We start from the raw sequence: 17,141 nt of genomic DNA, 5'->3' as shown, positions 1-17,141 counted from the left end.
CTTTTGCCCTCATTCATTCCCTCCTCCCTTCCCCCATCTTACAGACTTCCCACCCACCCCGCCTCCCCACCTTCCCCTCCTCCTCCTTCCTTCCTTCACCTTGCCTCCCCGTCTTCATTCTCCTCCTCCCCGCCTTCCTGTCTCCTCCGTCTAACTCCACCTCCCCGCCTCCCGCCTCCTTCCTTTCTCCTTCCCGCCTCCTTCCTCCTCCCTCCCCGCCTTCTTCCTTTTTCTCCTCCCCGCCTCCTTCCTCCTCCCTCCCCGCCTCCCCTCCCCCGCCTCCCTCCCCGCCTCCTTCCTCTTCCCCTCCTTCCTCCTCCCTCTCATCTTCCTCCTCCTCGTCTTTTTGTAGGCGTGAAGGTTGTTGAAGCTGAGGCAGCTCTTCTCACTTCACCTCTTCCTTACCTCAGCCCTTCCTACCTGCGGCGCAACACCACATTAATAATAATAATAATAATAATAATAATAATAATAATAATAATATAATAATAATAATAATTTTAATAATAATTTTAAGGAGAAAATTATAATTGATAACGATAGTAAAAATCAAATTCCTCCCAAAAAATCATAAATATAACAAATGTGTATGTGTGTATGAGTGTATGTGTGTATATGTGTGTATGAGTGTATGTGTGTATGTGTGTGTGGGTAATATACTTGGTGCTCCCACTTATGCTTAAATTTTTTTAGAAAACTTCATTTGACGCTTCGGTATGATTTTGTCTCGCCATATTTATTGTTCCGTGTTGGTGTGGGACAACAGAGTCAGTCCTCACTGTTGTGGTGTGGGACAACAGAGTCAGTCCTCACTGTTGTGGTGTGGGACAACAGAGTCAGTTCTCACTGTTGTGGTGTGGGGCAACAGAGTCAGTCCTCACTGTTGTGGTGTGGGACAACAGAGTCAGTCCCCACTGTGTGGTGTGGGACAACAGAGTCAGTCCTCACTGTTGTGGTGTGGGACAACAGAGTCAGTCCTCACTGTTGTGGTGTGGGGCAACAGAGTCAGTCCTCACTGGTGCCTCATAAAACACAACATCTGGTCACAAATATATAAGAACATACAGTGTTATAATTTGTTCTGTAGATGGTTTTTTCGCTGGACAGCAGAATATTTACATGTTACCTTCACTTGATATATCACAGGTGACAGCGTGTGTCGTCCTTCACTACAGCAAGTAAAGAAACCTCTCACATGAAGTAACTAATATTATAATACTTCATCACTGGTTCTGAGTGTCCCGGGATAATACAGTAACCTTAACGCATCACAAACAAGTAATTTATATTATACACAGTATTTTAGAATTTGGTTTAGATTTATTTAATTATCTGTCATTCTATTACATAAACAGTAATCGGTAAATATTTTTATTAATCAGTAGTTTATCCATGAATACATGTTAAAATGTAATAAGTATAACCAATTAACTGACTCCGAAGAAAACAAGGTGTCATCATCAGGCGTGATCTCGCTTGTTATACACCAGTAGTGTTGTGTTAGTTCCTCAACCTACAAGAGCCGAGTGTTGCCGCTACCCGCTGTGTTTTTGTTTCTTAATACCATCATGTAGAGACTATGATGCGTTGCTCCTTTCCTGGCTGCCTGCTGGTACTGGTGCTGCCCCTGGTACTGCCCCTGGCACTGGTCATGCCCCAGGTACTGGTCATGCCCCAGGTACTGGTGCTGCCCCTGGTCCTGGTGCTGCCCCTGGTACTGGTGATGCCCCTGGTACTGGTGCTGCCCCTGGTACTGGTGATGCCCCAGGTACTGGTGCTGCCCCTGGTCCTGGTGATACCCCTGGTACTGGTGATGCCCCTGGTACTGGTGATACCCCTGGTACTGATGCTGTCCCTGGTACTGGTGGTGTCCCTGGTATTGGTGCTTCCCCTGGTACTGATGCTGTCCCTGGTACTGGTGCTGCCCCTGGTATTGGTGCTGCCCCTGGTACTGGTGCTGCCCCTGGTACTGGTGCTGCCCCGTACTGGTGCTTCCCGGTACTGGTGCTGCTCCTGGTACTGTTGCTCTGGTACTGGTGCTGCCCTGGTACTGGTGATGACCCTGGTAATGGTGCTGCCCCTGGTACTGGTGCTTCCCTGGTACTGGTGATGACCCTGGTAATGGTGCTGTCCCAGGTACTGATATTGTGTCTGGTACTGGTGCTGCTCCTGGTACTGTTCCTTCCCTGGTACTGGTGCTCCCTGGTACTGGTGATGACCTGGTAATGGTGCTGCCCCTGGTACTTCCCTGGTACTGGTGATGACCCTGGTAATGGTGCTCCCAGGTACTGATATTGTGTCTGGTACTGGTTCCCTGGTACTGTTGCTTCCCTGGTACTGGTGATGACCCTGGTAATGGTGCTGTCCCAGGTACTGATATTGTGTCTGGTACTGGTGCTGCCCTGGTACTGTTCCTTCCCCTGGTACTGGTGCTGCCCCTGGTACTGGTGATGACCCTGGTAATGGTGCTGCCCCTGGTACTGGTGCTTCCCTGGTACTGGTGATGACCCCTGGTAATGGTGTCCCAGGTACTGATATTGTGTTTGGTACTGGTGCTTCCCCTGGTACTGGTGCTGCCCCTGGTACTGGTGATGACTCTGGTAATGGTGCTGCCCCTGGTACTGGTGCTTCCCTGGTACTGGTGATGCCCCGCGCCCCTGGTCCTGGTGATACCCTGGTACTGGTGCTTCCCACTGGTGATGACCCTGGTAATGGTGCTGTCCCTGGTACTGGTGCTGTCCCTGGTACTGGTGCTGCCCTGGTACTGATGCTGCCCCTGGTACTGTGATGACCCTGGTACTGGTGCTGTCCCTGGTACTGGTGCTTCCCCTGGTACTGGTGATGACCCTAGGTATGGTGCTGTCCCAGGTACTGATATTGTGTCTGGTACTGGTGCTGCTCCTGGTACAGGTCTTCCCCCTGGTACTGGTGCTGCCCTGGTACTGGTGATGACCCTGGTAATGGTGCTGCCCCTGGTACTGGTGCTTCCCTGGTACTGGTGATGCCCCAGGTATTGGTGCTTCCCCTGGTCCTGGTGATACCCCTGGTACTGGTGCTTCCCTGGTACTGGTGATGAGCCCTGGTAATGGTGCTGTCCCTGGTACTGGTGCTGTCCCTGGTACTGGTGCTGCCCTGGGTACTGATGCTGCCCCTGGTACTGGTGCTGCCACTGGTACTGGTGCTGCCCTGGCATTGCTAGTGTCCTGGTACTAGTGTTGTCCCGGGTACTGGTGCTGCCCCTGGTACTGGTGCCCTGGTACTGGTGCTGCCACTCGTACTGGTGCTGTCCCAGGTACTGATAGTGTGTATGGCACTGGTGCTGCCCCTGGTACTTGTGCTGCCCCTGGTACTGGTGCTTGTCCCTGTACTGGTGCCCCTGGTACTGGTGCTGCCTGGTACTGGTGCTGCCCCTGGTACTGGTGCTGCCCTGGTACTGGTGCTGCCCTGGTACTGGTGCTGCCCTGGTACTGGTGCTGTCCCTGTTACTGGTGCTGCCCTGTACTGGTGCTGCCCCTGTACTGTGTGCTGCCCTTTGCACTGGTGCTGCCCTGGTACTGGTGCTGCCCTGTTACTGTTGCCCCTGGTGCCTAGTGCTGTCCCTGTTACTGGTGCTGCCCTGGTACTGGTGCTGCCCTTGGTACTAGTGCTGCCCCTGGTACTGGTGCTGTGTCCCTGTTACTGGTGCTGCCCTGGTACTGGTGCTGCCCCTGGTACTGGTGCTGTGCCCTGTTACTGGTGCTGCCCTGGTACTGGTGCTCCTGTTACTGTTGCCCCTGGTACTGGTGCTGTCCCTGGTACTGATGCTGTCCCTGGTACTGGTGCTGTCCTGGTACTGGTGCTGTCCCTGGTACTGGTGCTGTCCCTGGTACTGGTGCTGTCCCTGTTGCTGTCCCTGGTACTGATGCTGGTACTGGTGCTGTCCCTGTACGGTGCTGCTCCTGGGCTGGTCTTCCCTGGTACTGGTGCTGCCCTGGTACTGGTGATGACCCTGGTAATGGTGCTGCCCCTGGTACTGGTGCTTCCCCTGGTACTGGTGATGCCCCAGGTAGTGCTGCCCCTGGTCTGGTGATACCCCTGTGATGCGTTGCTTCCCCTGGTACTGGTGATGACCCTGGTAATGGTGCTGTCCTGGTACTGGTGCTGTCCCTGGTACTGGTGCTGCCGCTGGTACTGATCTGCTCCCTGGTACTGGTGCTGCCACTGGTACTGGTGCTGCCCCTGGCATTGACGTGTCCCTGGTATTAGTGTTGTCCCGGGTACTGGTGCTGCCCCTGGTACTGGTGCCCCTGGTACTGGTGCCACTCATTACTGGTGCTGTCCCAGGTACTGATAGTGTGTATGGCACTGGTGCTGCCCTGGTACTTGTGCTGCCCTGGTACTGGTGCTGTCCCTGTTACTGGTGCTGCCCCTGGTACTGGTGCTGCCCCTGGTACTGGTGCTGCCCTGGTACTGGTGCTGCCCCTGGTACTGGTGCTGCCCTGGTACTGGTGCTGCCCTGGTGGTGCTGTCCCTGTTACTGGTGCTGCCCCTGGTACTGGTGCTGCCCCTGGTACTGGTGCTGCCTGGTACTGGTGCTGCCCCTGGTACTGGTGCTGCCCCTGTTACTGGTGCTGCCCTGGTACTGGTGCTGTCCTGTTACTGGTGCTGCCCTGGTACTGGTGCTGCCCCTGGTACTGAGTGCTGCTGGTGCACAGGTGCTGTCCTGTTACTGGTGCTGCCCCTGGTACTGGTGCTGCCCTGGTACTGGTGCTGTCCTGTTACTGGTGCTGCCCCTGGTACTGGTGCTGTCCCTGTTACTGGTGCTGCCCCTGGTACTGGTGCTGTCCTGGTACTGATGCTGTCCCTGGTACTGGTGCTGTCTGGTACTGGTGCTGTCCCTGGTACTGGTGCGTCCCTGGTACTGGTGCTGTCCCTGGTACTGATGCTGTCCCTGGTACTGATGCTGGTACTGGTGCTGTCCCTTGTACTGGTGCTGTCCTGGTACTGCTGGTGCTGTCCCTGGTACTGATGCTGTCCCTGGTACTGATGCTGGTACTGGTGCTGTCCTGGTACTGGTGCTGTCCCTGGTACTGATGCTGGTACTGGTGCTGTCCTTGTACTGGTGCTGTCCCTGGTACTGATGCTGGTACTGGTGCTGTCCCTGTACTGGTGCTGTCCCTGGTACTGATGCTGGTACTGGTGCTGTCCTGGTACTGGTGCTGTCCCTGGTACTGATGCTGCTCCTGGTACTGGTGCTGTCCTGGTACTGGTGCTGCCCCTGGTACTGATTCTGCTCCTGGTACTGGTGCTGCTCCTGGTACTGGTGCTGTCCCTGGTACTGGTGCTGTCCCTGGCAGATGCTGCCCTGGTACTGGTGCTGTCCCTGTTACTGGTGCTGCCCCTGTACTGGTGCTGCCCCTGGTACTGGTGCTGCCCTGGTACTGGTGCTGCCCCTGGTACTGGTGCTGCCCTGGTACTGGTGCTGCCCTGGTACTGGTGCTGTCCCTTGCTGGTGCTGCCCCTGGTACTGGTGCTGCCCTGGTACTGATGCTGCCCTTGTACTGGTGCTGCCCTGGTATGATGCTGGTACTGGTGCTGTCCCTGGTACTGGTGCTGTCCTGGTACTGATGCTGCTCCTGGTACTGGTGCTGTCCTGGTACTGGTGCTGTCCTGGTACTGATGCTGGTACCGGTGCTGTCCCTGTACTGGTGCTGTCCTGGTACTGGTGCTGCCCCTGGTACTGATGCTGCCCCTGGTACTGGTGCTGTCCCTGGTACTGATGCTGTCCCTGGTACTGGTGCTGTCCTGGTACTGGTGCTGTCCTGGTACTGTGCTGTCCTGGTACTGGTGCTGTCCCTGGTACTGATGCTGTCCCTGGTACTGATGCTGGTACTGGTGCTGTCCTTGTACTGGTGCTCTCCTGGTACTGGTGCTGTCCCTGGTACTGATGCTGGTACTGATGCTGTCCCTGGTACTGATGCTGTCCCTGGTACTGATCTGGTACTGGTGCTGCCTGGTACTGATGCTGTCCCTGGTACTGGTGCTGCCCTAGTACTGGTGCTGTCCCTGGTACTGGTGCTGTCCCTGGTACTGGTGCTGTCCCTGGTACTGGTGCTGTCCTGGTACTGATGCTGGTACGATGCTGTCCTGGTACTGATGCTGGTACTGGTGCTGTCCCGGTACTGGTGCTGTCCTGGTACTGATGCTGGTCCTGGTGCTGTCCCTGGTACTGGTGCTGTCCCTGGTACTGATGCTGTCCCTGGTACTGGTGCTGTCCCTGGTACTGATGTCCCTGGTACTGATGCTGTCCCTGGTACTGGTGCTGTCCCGGTACTGGTGCTGTCCCTGGTACTGATGCTGTCCCTGGTACTGGTGCTGTCCCGGTACTGGTGCTGTCCCTGGTACTGGTGCTGTCCCTGGTACTGATGCTGTCCCTGGTACTGGTGCTGCCCCTAGTACTGGTGCTGTCCCTGGTACTGTGCGTCCCTGGTACTGGTGCTGTCCCTGGTACTGGTGCTGTCCCTGGTACTGATGCTGTCCCTGGTACTACGCGCTGGTACTGGTGCTCCCTGGTACTGGTGCTGTCCTGGTACTGATGCTGGTACTGGTGCTGTCCCTGGTACTGGTGCTGTCCCTGGTACTGATGTCCCTGGTACTGGTGCTGTCCCTGGTACTGGTGCTGTCCCTGGTACTGGTGCTGTCCTGGTACTGATGCTGTCCCCTGGTACTGGTGCTGTCCCTGGAACTGGTGCTGCCCCTAGTACTGGTGCTGTCCCTGGTACTGTGCTGTCCCTGGTACTGGTGCTGTCCCTGGTACTGGTGCTGTCCCTGGTACTGATGCTGGTACTGATGCTGTCCCTGGTACTGATGCTGGTACTGGTGCTGTCCCTGGTACTGGTGCTGTCCCGGTACTGATGCTGGTACTGGTGCTGTCCCTGGTACTGGTGTCCCTGGTACTGATGCTGTCCCTGGTACTGGTGCTGTCCCTGGTACCGATGCTGTCCCTGGTACTGATGCTGTCCCTGGTACTGTGCTGTCCCTGGTACTGGTGCTGTCCCTGGTACTGGTGCTGTCCCTGGTACTGATGCTGTCCCTGGTACTGGTGCTGTCCCCGGTACTCGATGCTGTCCCTGGTACTGATGCTGGCACTGGTGCTGTCCCTGGTACTTGCTGTCCCTGGTACTGATGCTGGTACTGTTCCCCTGGTACTGGTGCTGTCCCCTACTGATGCTGGTACTGATGCTGTCCCTGGTACTGATGCTGGTACTGGTGCTGTCCCTTGTACTGGTGCTGTCCCTGGTACTGGTGCTGTCCCTGGTACTGATGCTGTCCCTGGTACTGATGCTGGTACTGGTGCTGCCCTGGTACTGGTGCTGCCCCTGGTACTGATTCTGCCCTGGTACTGGTGCTGCTCCTGGTACTGGTGCTGTCCTGGTACTGGTGCTGTCCCTGGTACTGGTTGTCCCTGGTACTGATGCTGTCCCTGGTACTGGTGCTGTCCCTGGTACTGATGCTGTCCCTGGTACTGATGCTGGTACTGGTGCTGCCCTGTACTGGTGCTGTCCCTGGTACTGATGCTGGTACTGGTGCTGTCCCTGGTACTGGTGCTGTCCCTGGTACTGATGCTGGTACTGATGCTGTCCCTGGTACTGATGCTGGTACTGGTGCTGTCCATTGTACTGGTGCTGTCCCGTACTGGTGTCCCTGGTACTGATGCTGTCCCTGGTACTGATGCTGGTACTGGTGCTGTCCCTGGTACTGGTGCTGCCCTGGTACTGGTGCTGGTACTGGTGCTGTCCCTGGTACTGGTGCTGTCCCTGGTACTGATGCTGGTACTGATGCTGTCCCTGGTACTGATGCTGGTACTGGTGGTCCTTGACTGGTGCTGTCCCTGGTACTGGTGCTGTCCCTGGTACTGATGCTGTCCCTGGTACTGGTGCTGTCCCTGGTACTGGTGCTGTCCCCGTACTGATGCTGGCACTGGTGCTGTCCCTGGTACTGGTGCTGTCCCTGGTACGATGCTGGTACCGATGCTGTCCCTGGTACTGATGCTGGTACTGGTGCTGTCCCTTGTACTGGTGCTGTCCTGAGGTTCCGGTACTGATGCTGTCCCTGGTACGATGCTGGTACTGGTGCTGTCCCTGGTACTGGTGCTGCCCTGGTACTGATTCTGCTCCTGGTACTGGTGCTGCTCCTGGTACTGGTGCTGTCCCTGGTACTGGTTGTCCCTGGTACTGGTGCTGTCCCTGGTACTGGTGCTGTCCCCTGTACTGATGCTGCTCCTGGTACTGGTGCTGTCCCTGGTACTGGTGCTGCCCCTGGTACTCGATGCTGCCCCTAGTACTGGTGCTGCCCCTGGTAACTGGTGCTGCCCCTTGGTACTGGTGCTGCCCCTGGTACTGGTGCTGCCCCTGGTACTGATGCTGCACCCAGTACTGGTGCTGTCCCGGTAACTGGTGCTGCCCCTGGTACTGGTGCTGTCCCTGGTACTGGTGCTGCCCTTGGTACTGGTGCTGCCCTGGTACTGGTGCTGCCCCTGGTACTGGTGCTGTCCCTGGTACTGGTGCTGCCCTTGGTACTGGTGCTGTCCCTGGTACTGGTGCTGCCCCTGGTACTGATGCTGCCCCTAGTACTGGTGCTGCCCTGGTACTGGTGCTGCCCTGGTACTGGTGCTGCCCCTGGTACTGGTGCTTCCCCTGGTACTGATGCTGCTCCTGGTACTGGTGCTGTCCCTGGTACTGCTGCCCTGGTACTGATGCTGCCCCTAGTACTGGTGCTGCCCTGGTACTGGTGCTGCCCTGGTACTGGTGCCGCCCTGCAATTGCTGTCCCTGGTACTGATGCTGCACCTAGTACTGGTGCTGTCCCTGGCACTGGTGCTTCCCCGGTACAAGTTCCTGACCCTGGTATTGGTGCTGTCCCTGGTACTGGTGCTTCCCCGGTATTAGTTCCGCACCTCTGGGTGCCCTGGTTCTGGTGCTGTCCCTGGTACTGGTGCTTCTCCCGGTACTAGTTCCGCACCTAGTACTGAGCTGCCCCTGGTACTGGTACTGCCCCTGGTACTGGGTGCCGCCTGGTAGTGTGCTGCCCCGGTAGTGGTGCTGCCCCTGGTACTGGTGCTGCCCCTGGTACTGGTGCTGCCCCTGGTAGTGGTGCTGCCCTGGTAGTGGTGCTGCCCCGGTACTGGTGCTGCCCCTGGTACTGATGCTGCCCCTTGTACTGCGCTGCCCCTTGTACTGGTGCTGCCCCTGGTACTGGTGCTGCCCCTGGTGGTGCTGCCCCTGGTACTGGTGCTGCCCCTGGTACTGATGCTGCCCCGGTACTGATGCTGCCCTGTACTGGTGCTCTGGTACTGGTGCTGCCCCTGGTACTGATGCTGCCCCTTGTACTGGTGCCCCCTGTACTGGTGCTGCCCCGGTACTGGTGCTGCCCCTGGTAGTGGTGCTGCCCTGGTACTGGTGCTGCCCCTGGTACTGGTGCTGCCCCGGTACCGATGCTGCCCCTACTGGTGCTGTCCCTGGTACTGATGCTGGTACTGGTGCTGTCGCTGGTACTGGTGCTGTCCCTTGTACTGGTGCTGTCCCTGGTACTGATGCTGCTCCTGGTACTGGTGCTGTCCCTGGTACTGGTGCTGTCCCTTGTACTGGTGCTGTCCCCTGGTACTGATGCTGCCCTGGTATGTCCCTGGTACTGGTGCTGTCCCTTGTACTGGTGCTGTCCCTGGTACTGATGCTGCACCTAGTACTGGTGCTGTCCCTGGCACTGGTGCTTCCCCGGTACTAGTTCCTGACCCTGGTACTGTGCTGTCCCTGGTACTGGTGCTGTCCCTGGTACTGGTGCTGTCCCGGTACTGATGCTGCCCTCGGTACTGGTGCTGTCCCTGGTACTGGTGCTGTCCTTGTACTGGTTGTCCCTGGTACCGATGTCCTGGTACTGGTGCTGTCCTGGTACTGGTGCTGTCCCTTGTACTGGTGTGTCCCTGGTACTGATGCTGCACCTAGTACTGGTGCTGTCCCTGGCACTGGTGCGCCTCCCTTGGTACTAGTTCCTGACCTGGTACTGGTGCTGTCCCTGGTACTGGTGCTTCCCCGGTACTAGTTCCTACCAGTACTGGTGCTGCCTGGTTCTGGTGCTGTCCCTGGTACTGTGCTTCTCCCGGTACTAGTTCCGCACCTAGTACTGAGCTGCCCTGGTACTGGTATCCCCGACTGGTGCTGCCCCGGTAGTGGTGCGCCCTGGTGTGGTGCTGCCCCTGGTACTGGTGCTGCCCCGGTACTGGTGCTGCCCCTGGTGCTGCCCCTGAGTGGTGCTGCCCCGGTACTGGTGCTGCCCCTGGTACTGGTGCTGCCCCTGTACTGGTGCTGCCCCTTGTACTGGTGCTGCCCCTGGTACTGGTGCTGCCCCTGGTAGTGGTGCCCCTGGTACTGGTGCTGCCCCGGTACTGATGCTGCCCCTGTACTGGTGCTGCCCTGGTACTGATGCTGGTACTGGTGCTGCCCCTGGTACTGGTGCTGCCCCGGTCGTGCTGCCCCTGGTACTGGGTGCTGTCCCTGGTACTGGTGCTGTCCCTGGTACTGATGCTGGTACTGGTGCTGCCCCTGGTACTGGTGCTGCCCTGGTACTGATCTGCTCCTGGTACTGGTGCTGCTCTGGCATGGTGCCCCTGGTACTGGTGCTGCCCTGGTACTGATTCTGCTCCTGGTACTGGTGCTGCTCCTGGTACTGGTGCTGCCCTGGTGTGCTGCCCCTGGTACTGGTGCTGTCCCTGGTACTGATGCTGCTCCTGGTACCGGTGCTGTCCCTGGTACTGATGCTGCTCCTGGTACGGTGCTGTCCCTGGTACTGATGCTGCTCCTGGTACTGTGCTGTCCCTTACCGATGCTGCCCCTGGTACTGGTGCTGTCCCTGGTACTGGTGCTGCCCCTGGTACTGTGTGCTGTCCCTGGTACTGGTGCTGCTCCTGGTACTGGTGCTGTCCCTGGTACTGATGCTGCTCCCGGTACTGGTGCTGTCCCTGGTACTGGTGCTGCCCCCTGGTACTGATGCTGCCCCTAGTACTGCTGCCCCTGGTACTGGTGCGCCCTGGTACTGGTGCTGCCCCTGGTACTGGTGCTGCCCCTGGTACTGATGCTGCACCTAGTACTGGTGCTGTCCCTGGTACTGGTGCTTCCCCGGTACTAGTTCCTGCACCTAGTACTGTGCTGCCCCTGGTTCTGGTGCTGTCCCTGGTACTGGTGCTTCTCCCGGTACTAGTTCCTGCACCTAGTACTGGAGCTGCCCCTGGTACTGGTGCTCCGGTACTGCCCCTGGTACTGGTGCTGCCCCTGGTAGTGGTGCTGCCCCTGGTACTGGTGCTGCCCCTGGTAGTGGTGCTTCCCCTGGCCATGACGCACCGACAGCCATCTCAGCGTGTCTTCATCAAGAGCCTCGAGGATAAATCTCTACCAACTTTCTCCTGAACGTCAAGAGAACGAGATCCTTCACTCCCTACTTGACCGACACACACACACACACACACACACACACACACACACACACACACACACACACACACACACACACACACAGAGGATTTTTATTTTTACTTTACGTCAATTATGGTGTGGCCAGAGGAACTGATCTTACAATATTGTGGACACCAAACAACTATAAATATTCCACTTGTATATTTATGTGTTGGAGGTTAAGTTAAGGTTAGGTTAGGTTAGGTTAGGTTAGGTAGGTTAGGTTAGGTTAGTTTAGTTTAGTTTAGTTTAGTTTAGTTTAGTTTAGTTTAGTTTAGTTTAGGTTAGTATAGGTTAGGTTAGGTTAGGAAAATCAAACTATACAAATGATAAGAATTTTCATATATATATATATCAACATTATAAAGGAGATAACGGTGTATTATGAAGCAACACGTAAGACTTGAGGTGATATGATAACATGTGGTGTTGATATGAGTCATGATAACATGACGTAGGGGAGTACATTGATAACATGATTGTCTCTCACCCGTCTGAAGAAAGAAATGATGTAGAGAAAGATGTGGCGGATAATATGAACGTTTTTAGTTACGCACGATACATGTTTACTGAAATGCTGATGATGGTGATGATAATGATGGTGATGATGAGGATGGTGATGATGATGATGATGATGATAATGATGGTGATGGTGATGATGGTGATGATAATGATGGTGATGATGAGGATGGTGATGATGATGATGATGAGGATGGTGATGATGATGATGATGATGATGATAATGATAGTGATGATAATGATGGTGATGATAATGATGGTAATGATATGATGGTGATGATAATGATGGTGATGATGATGATGGTGATGATAATGATGGTGATGATAATGATGGTGATGATGATGGTGATGATAATGATGGTGATGATAATGATGGTGATGATAATGATGGTGATGATAATGATAGTGTTAGTAATGGTAGTGATAATGGTGATAATGACAATGATAGTGATGATAATGATGGTGATGATAATGATGGTGATGATAATGATGGTAATGAGATTATGGTGATGATAATGATGGTGATGATGATGGTGATGATAATGATGGTGACGATAATGATGGTGATAATGATGGTGATGATAATGATAGTGTTAGTAATGGTAGTGATAATGGTGATAATGACAATGATTGTGATGATAATGATGGTGATGATAATGATGGTGATGATAATGATAATAACAATAAGAGAGTTAATTAATATACCATAAAACTTGTGGGTGGGGGTGAGGGTGGGGGTGAGAGGGGCGGAGTGTGAGGGGTGGGGTGAGAGGGTGGAGGTGAGGGGTGGTGGGGTGGAGGGGTGGAGGTGAGGGGTGGGGGGTGAGAGGGGCGGAGGTGAGGGGTGGGTGGGGGGGTGAGAGGGTGAGGAGGGTGGGGGTGAGAGGGGCGGAGGTGAGGGGTGGTGGGGGTGAGAGGGGTGGGAGGTGAGGGGTGGTGGGGGTGGAGGGGGTGGGGGGTGAGGAGGTGGTGGGGGGTGTGGAGGGTGGGGGGTGAGAGGGGTGGAGGTGAGGGGTGTGGGGGGGTGAGAGGGCGGAGGTGAGGGTGGTGGGGTGAGAGGGTGGAGGAGGGTGGTGGGGGTGAGGGTGGGGGGGTGAGAGGGGTGGAGGTGAGGGGTGTGGGGGTGAGAGGGGTGGAGTGTGAGGGGTGTGGGGTGAGAGGGTGGGGGGTGTGAGGGTGGTGGGGTGTGAGGGGTGTGAGGGGTGGGGTGAGAGGTGGGGGGTGGAGGGGTGGTGGGGGGTGGGAGGGGTGGTGGGGTGTGAGGGTGGTGGGGGTGAGGGGGTGGAGGGGTGAGAGGTGGGGTGTGAGGGAGGCTGGGTTAAAGTCGATAATTGTATTAGCAGTAACTCGTATCAAGGATATTATTACAACTAAACTTCTTATTTTATATCCTTATTTCTCTTCCTTTAGTTACTCTATTTCCTCTTTTTAGTTTATCTTTATTGTTTTTGTCATATTTCCTTCGTTTTGTTTATTTTATTGTTTTATTGATTATATTCATTTATTTTATTTCACATTTATTTTCAATCTTTCTTTATTCATTTATATTTTACTGTTGTATTTATTTTATCTTTACTTTGTTTCACTTATTCTTGATTATTTTATTTCATATTTTGTATTCAAATAATTTCTTTAGGAATTTGGTTTATATGGGAGAGACGGAGAAAAAGAGAGGGGGAGAGAGAGAAGGAAGACGAAAGAAAGGAGGAGGAAGAGAGAGGGGAGGAGGAGAGTATAGAGAAGGAGAGGAGTAGGAAGAGAGGGGGGAGGAAGAGGGAGAGGGTTGAAAGAGGAGGAAGAGAGAGGAGGAAGAAAGAGGAGAGGGGAAGAGAGAGCGCAGGAGGAAGAGAGAGAGCAGGAGCAAGAGAGAGAGAGAGAGAGAGAGAGAGAGGAGAAGGAAGAGAAAGAGGAGGAGGAGAAAGAAAGAGAAGGGATTGAATAGACAAAAGAAATGAAAGTGTTAAAAAGGAGGAAGAGAGAGAAAAGAAGAAGGGAGAAGAGGGAGAATAAATAGAGAGAGGAAGAGGGAAACATATAAAAGGAGAAAGAGAGAGAGGAGTGGGAATATAGAGAAAGGAGGAGGAAGTGTCACAGAGAGGAGGGGGTGTCAGAAGAGGAGGAAGTGTCAGTAAAGGAGGGAGTGACAGAAGAAGAGGAAGTGTCAGAAGAAGAGGGAGTGTCAGAAGAGGAGGAAGTGTAAGAAAGAGGAAAAGGGTTAGAAGAGGAGAAAGTGTCAGAAGAGGAGGAAGTGTCAGAAGAAGAGGAAGTGTCAGGAGAGGAGGAAGTGTCACAGAGAGGAGGGAGTGTCAGTAGAAGGGAAGTGTCATAAGAGGAGGGGGCAGGCCGAAGAGGAAGAAGTGTCAGAAGGAAGGAGGAAGTGTCAAAGAAGAGGAAGGCCAGAGGAGGAGGAAATGTCAGAGAGAGGAGGGAGGCCGAGAGAGGAGGGAGCAAGCCAGTAGAAGGGCGTCAGAAGAGGAGGAAGGTCAGAAGAGTGAAGAAGTGTCAGAAGAAGAGGAAGTGTCAAGAAGAGGAAGCATCAGAAGAGAAGAAGTGTCAGAGGAGTGAGGGAGGCCAGAGGAGGAGGAAGTGCCAAGAGGAGGAAGTGTCAGAAGAGGAGGAAGTGTCAGAAGAGGAGGAAGTGTCAGAAGAGGAAGAGTTGCAAAGAGGAGGAAGTGTCAGGAGGAGGAGGAAGGCCGGAAGAGGAAGAGGTGTCAGTAGAGGAGGAAGTGCTGGCTAAAGGAGGGAGGACAAGAGGAGGAAGTGTCAGAAGAGGAAGAGGTGTCAGAAGAGGAGGAAGTATACTAAAGGAGGAAGTGTCAGTAAGAGGAGGAAGTGCTGGGGAAGGGAGGAAGTGCTGCAGAGGAGGTGTCAGAAGAGGAGGAAGTGCTTGGGTAGAGGAGGAAGTGTCAGAAGAGGAGGAAGTACAGAAGAGGAGGAAGTGGGGCCAGAAGAGGAGGAAGTAAGCCAGTAGAGGAGGTGCTGGGGTAGAGGAGGAAGCAATGTAAAGGAGGAAGTATGTCAGTAGACGTGAGGAAGTGTCAGTAAAGGAGGAAGTGTCAGTAAAGGAGGAAGTGTTGCAGATGAGGCGGCCTAGAGGAGGAAGTGGAAGAGGGAGGAAGGTTGTACAGGGAGGAAGTGGTTGGGTAGAGGAGGAAGTAAGCCAGAGAGGAGTAAGTGCTGCAGAGGAGGAAGTGTCAGTAAAGGAGGGGCGCCAGTAGATGAGGAAGTAAGTCAGTAAAGGAGGAAGTGCTTGCAAAGGAGGAAAAGGCAGATGAGAGGAAGTGTCAGAAGGAGGAAGTGTCAGTAGAGGAGGAAGTGTCAGTAGAGGAGGAAGTGCTGGGGTGTAGAGGAGGAAGTAAGCCAGAAGAGGAAGAGGTGTCAGAAGAGGAAGAGGTGTCAGTAGAGGAGGAAGTACAGAAGAGGAGGAAGTGTCAGAAGAGGAGGAAGGTCAGAAGAGGAAGAGGTAAGCCAGGAAGAGGAAGAGGTGGGGCCAGAGGAGGAGGTGTCAGTAGAGTGAGGAAGGCGTCAGTAAAGGAGGAAGTGTCAGTAGAGGAGGCGTCAGTAGAGGAGGAAGTGTCAGAAGAGGAAGAGGTGTCAGTAGAGGAGAGGGCACAGAGAGGGGAGGAAGTGTCGAAGAGGAGTAAGTGTCAGAAGAGGAGGAAGTGTCAGAAGAGGAAGAGGTGTCAGAAGAGGAAGAGAGGTGTCAGTAGAGGAGGAGAAGTGTCAGTAGAGGAGGGAAGCAAGCCAGTAAAAGGAGAGGAAGGCCAGTAGAGGAGGCAAAGTGTCAAGAGAAGAGGTGTCAGAAGAGGAAGAGGTCAGTAGAGGAGGAAGTGTCAGAAGAGGAAGAGGTGGCCGTAGAGGAGGAGGTGTCAGTAGAGGAGGAAGTGTCAGAAGAGGAGAGTAAGTGTCAGAAGAGGAGGGAAGTGTCAGTAGAGGGGAGGGAGGACAGAAGAGGAGTGAAGTGTTGTGAAGAGGAAGAGGTGGCTGGGGTAGAGGAGAGGAAGTGTCAGTAGAGTAAGTGTCAGTAGAGGAGTAAAGCGTCAGAAGAGGCAAAGAGGTGTCAGTAGAGGAGGAGGCAAGTCGTAGAGGAGGAAGTGCTGAAGAGGGAGTAAGTGTCAGAAGAGGAAAAGAAAGTGGCTGGGAAGAGGAAGAGTTTGAAGAGGAAGAGGTGTCAGTAGAGGAGGAGTAAGTGGCCAGTAGAGGAGGAAGTGTCAGAAGAGGAAGAGGGTGCTGGGGGCAGGAGGAGTAAGGCTGGGCAGAGGAGGAAGTGTCAGGAAGAGGAGTAAGTGCCAGAAGAGGAGGAAGTGCTGGGAAGAGAAGAGAAAAGCCAGAAGAGGGAGGCATGTAGAGGAGAGTAAGGTCAGTAGAGAGGAAGTGTCAGTAAAGGAGGAAGGCTGGGGTAGAGGAGGAAGCGAAGAGGAAGAGGTGTCAGAAGAGGAAGAGGTGTCAGTAGAGGAGGAAGTGTCAGAAGAGGAAGAGGTGTCAGTAGAGGGGAGGGAGGCAAGGTAGAGGAGGAAGTGTCAGAAGAGGAGTAAGAGGCCAGAAGAGGAGGCATAAAGGAAGTGCCAGTAGAGGAGGGGAGGACAGAAGAGGGAGTGGAAGTGTCAGAAGAGGGCGTTGAAGAGGAAGAGGGCTGGGGGAGAGGAGGAGTAAGGAGGGCAAGGAAGAGGAGGAGGTGTGGGCAGAGGAGGAAGTGCCGAAGAGGGGAAGAGGTGGGTGAAGAGGAGAGGTGCTGTAGAGGAGGAAGGCCAGAAGAGGAGGAGGTCAGTAGAGGAGGAAGAGGTAGAGGAGGAAGTGCCAGAAGAGGGCACAGAGAGGGGAAGCTGTGAAGAGGAGGAAGTGCTAAGAGGAAGAGGTGTAGAGGAGAGGCACAGTAGAGAGGAAGCACAAGAGGAGGACAGAAGAGGAGGAAGTGTCAGAAGAGGAAGAGGTGTCAAGGCTGGGTAGAGGGAGGAAGAAGGCAAAGGGAGAGGAGGAGTAAGTGCCAGAAGAGGAGGAAGTGTCAGTAGAGGAGGAAGTGTCAGAAGAGGAAGAGGTGTCAGTAGAGGAGAGGTGTCAGTAGAGGAAACAGAAGAGGAAGAGGTGTAAGTGTCAGTAGAGGAGGAAGGCCAGTAGAGGAGGGCGTCAGTTGCAAGAGGAG

The 17,141-nt window shown here is 54.6% G+C and overlaps 1 protein-coding gene across 1 annotated transcript; it reads right to left on the bottom strand.

Moving 5' to 3' along the window:
• Positions 1-1,513: 1,513 nt before the first annotated feature.
• LOC121878110 (collagen alpha-1(IV) chain-like) lies at positions 1,514-4,306 on the bottom strand. Its single transcript, XM_042384102.1, has 4 exons — positions 3,929-4,306; positions 2,623-3,388; positions 1,987-2,510; positions 1,514-1,873 (listed from the first exon to the last, which is right to left on the bottom strand). Exons 1-4 carry the CDS (start codon positions 4,304-4,306, stop codon positions 1,514-1,516), a joined length of 2,028 nt encoding a protein of 675 aa, XP_042240036.1.
• Positions 4,307-17,141: the final 12,835 nt, after the last annotated feature.

Source organism: Homarus americanus, unplaced genomic scaffold, assembly GCF_018991925.1.
Source record: "Homarus americanus isolate GMGI-L3 unplaced genomic scaffold, GMGI_Hamer_2.0 scaffold45562, whole genome shotgun sequence".
Classification (NCBI taxonomy): Eukaryota; Metazoa; Arthropoda; class Malacostraca; order Decapoda; family Nephropidae; genus Homarus; species Homarus americanus.
The sequence above is the reverse complement of the archived record's forward strand: the minus strand, read 5'-3'. Positions and strand labels throughout refer to the sequence as shown.

Bases quoted from the DNA above. Each gene is read 5' to 3' on its own strand.
- LOC121878110 (XM_042384102.1), bottom strand. From the start codon at position 4,306: ATGAGTGGCACCAGTACCAGGGGCACCAGTACCAGGGGCAGCACCAGT. The intron at 3,389-3,928 runs GTACAGGGACAG...AGTACCAGGCAG, and splicing joins ACCAGCCCAGGAGCAGCACC to CACCAGTACCAGGGGCACCA. The intron at 2,511-2,622 runs GTACCAGGGGCA...CACCATTACCAG, and splicing joins CCAGTACCAGGGAAGCACCA to GGGTCATCACCAGTACCAGG.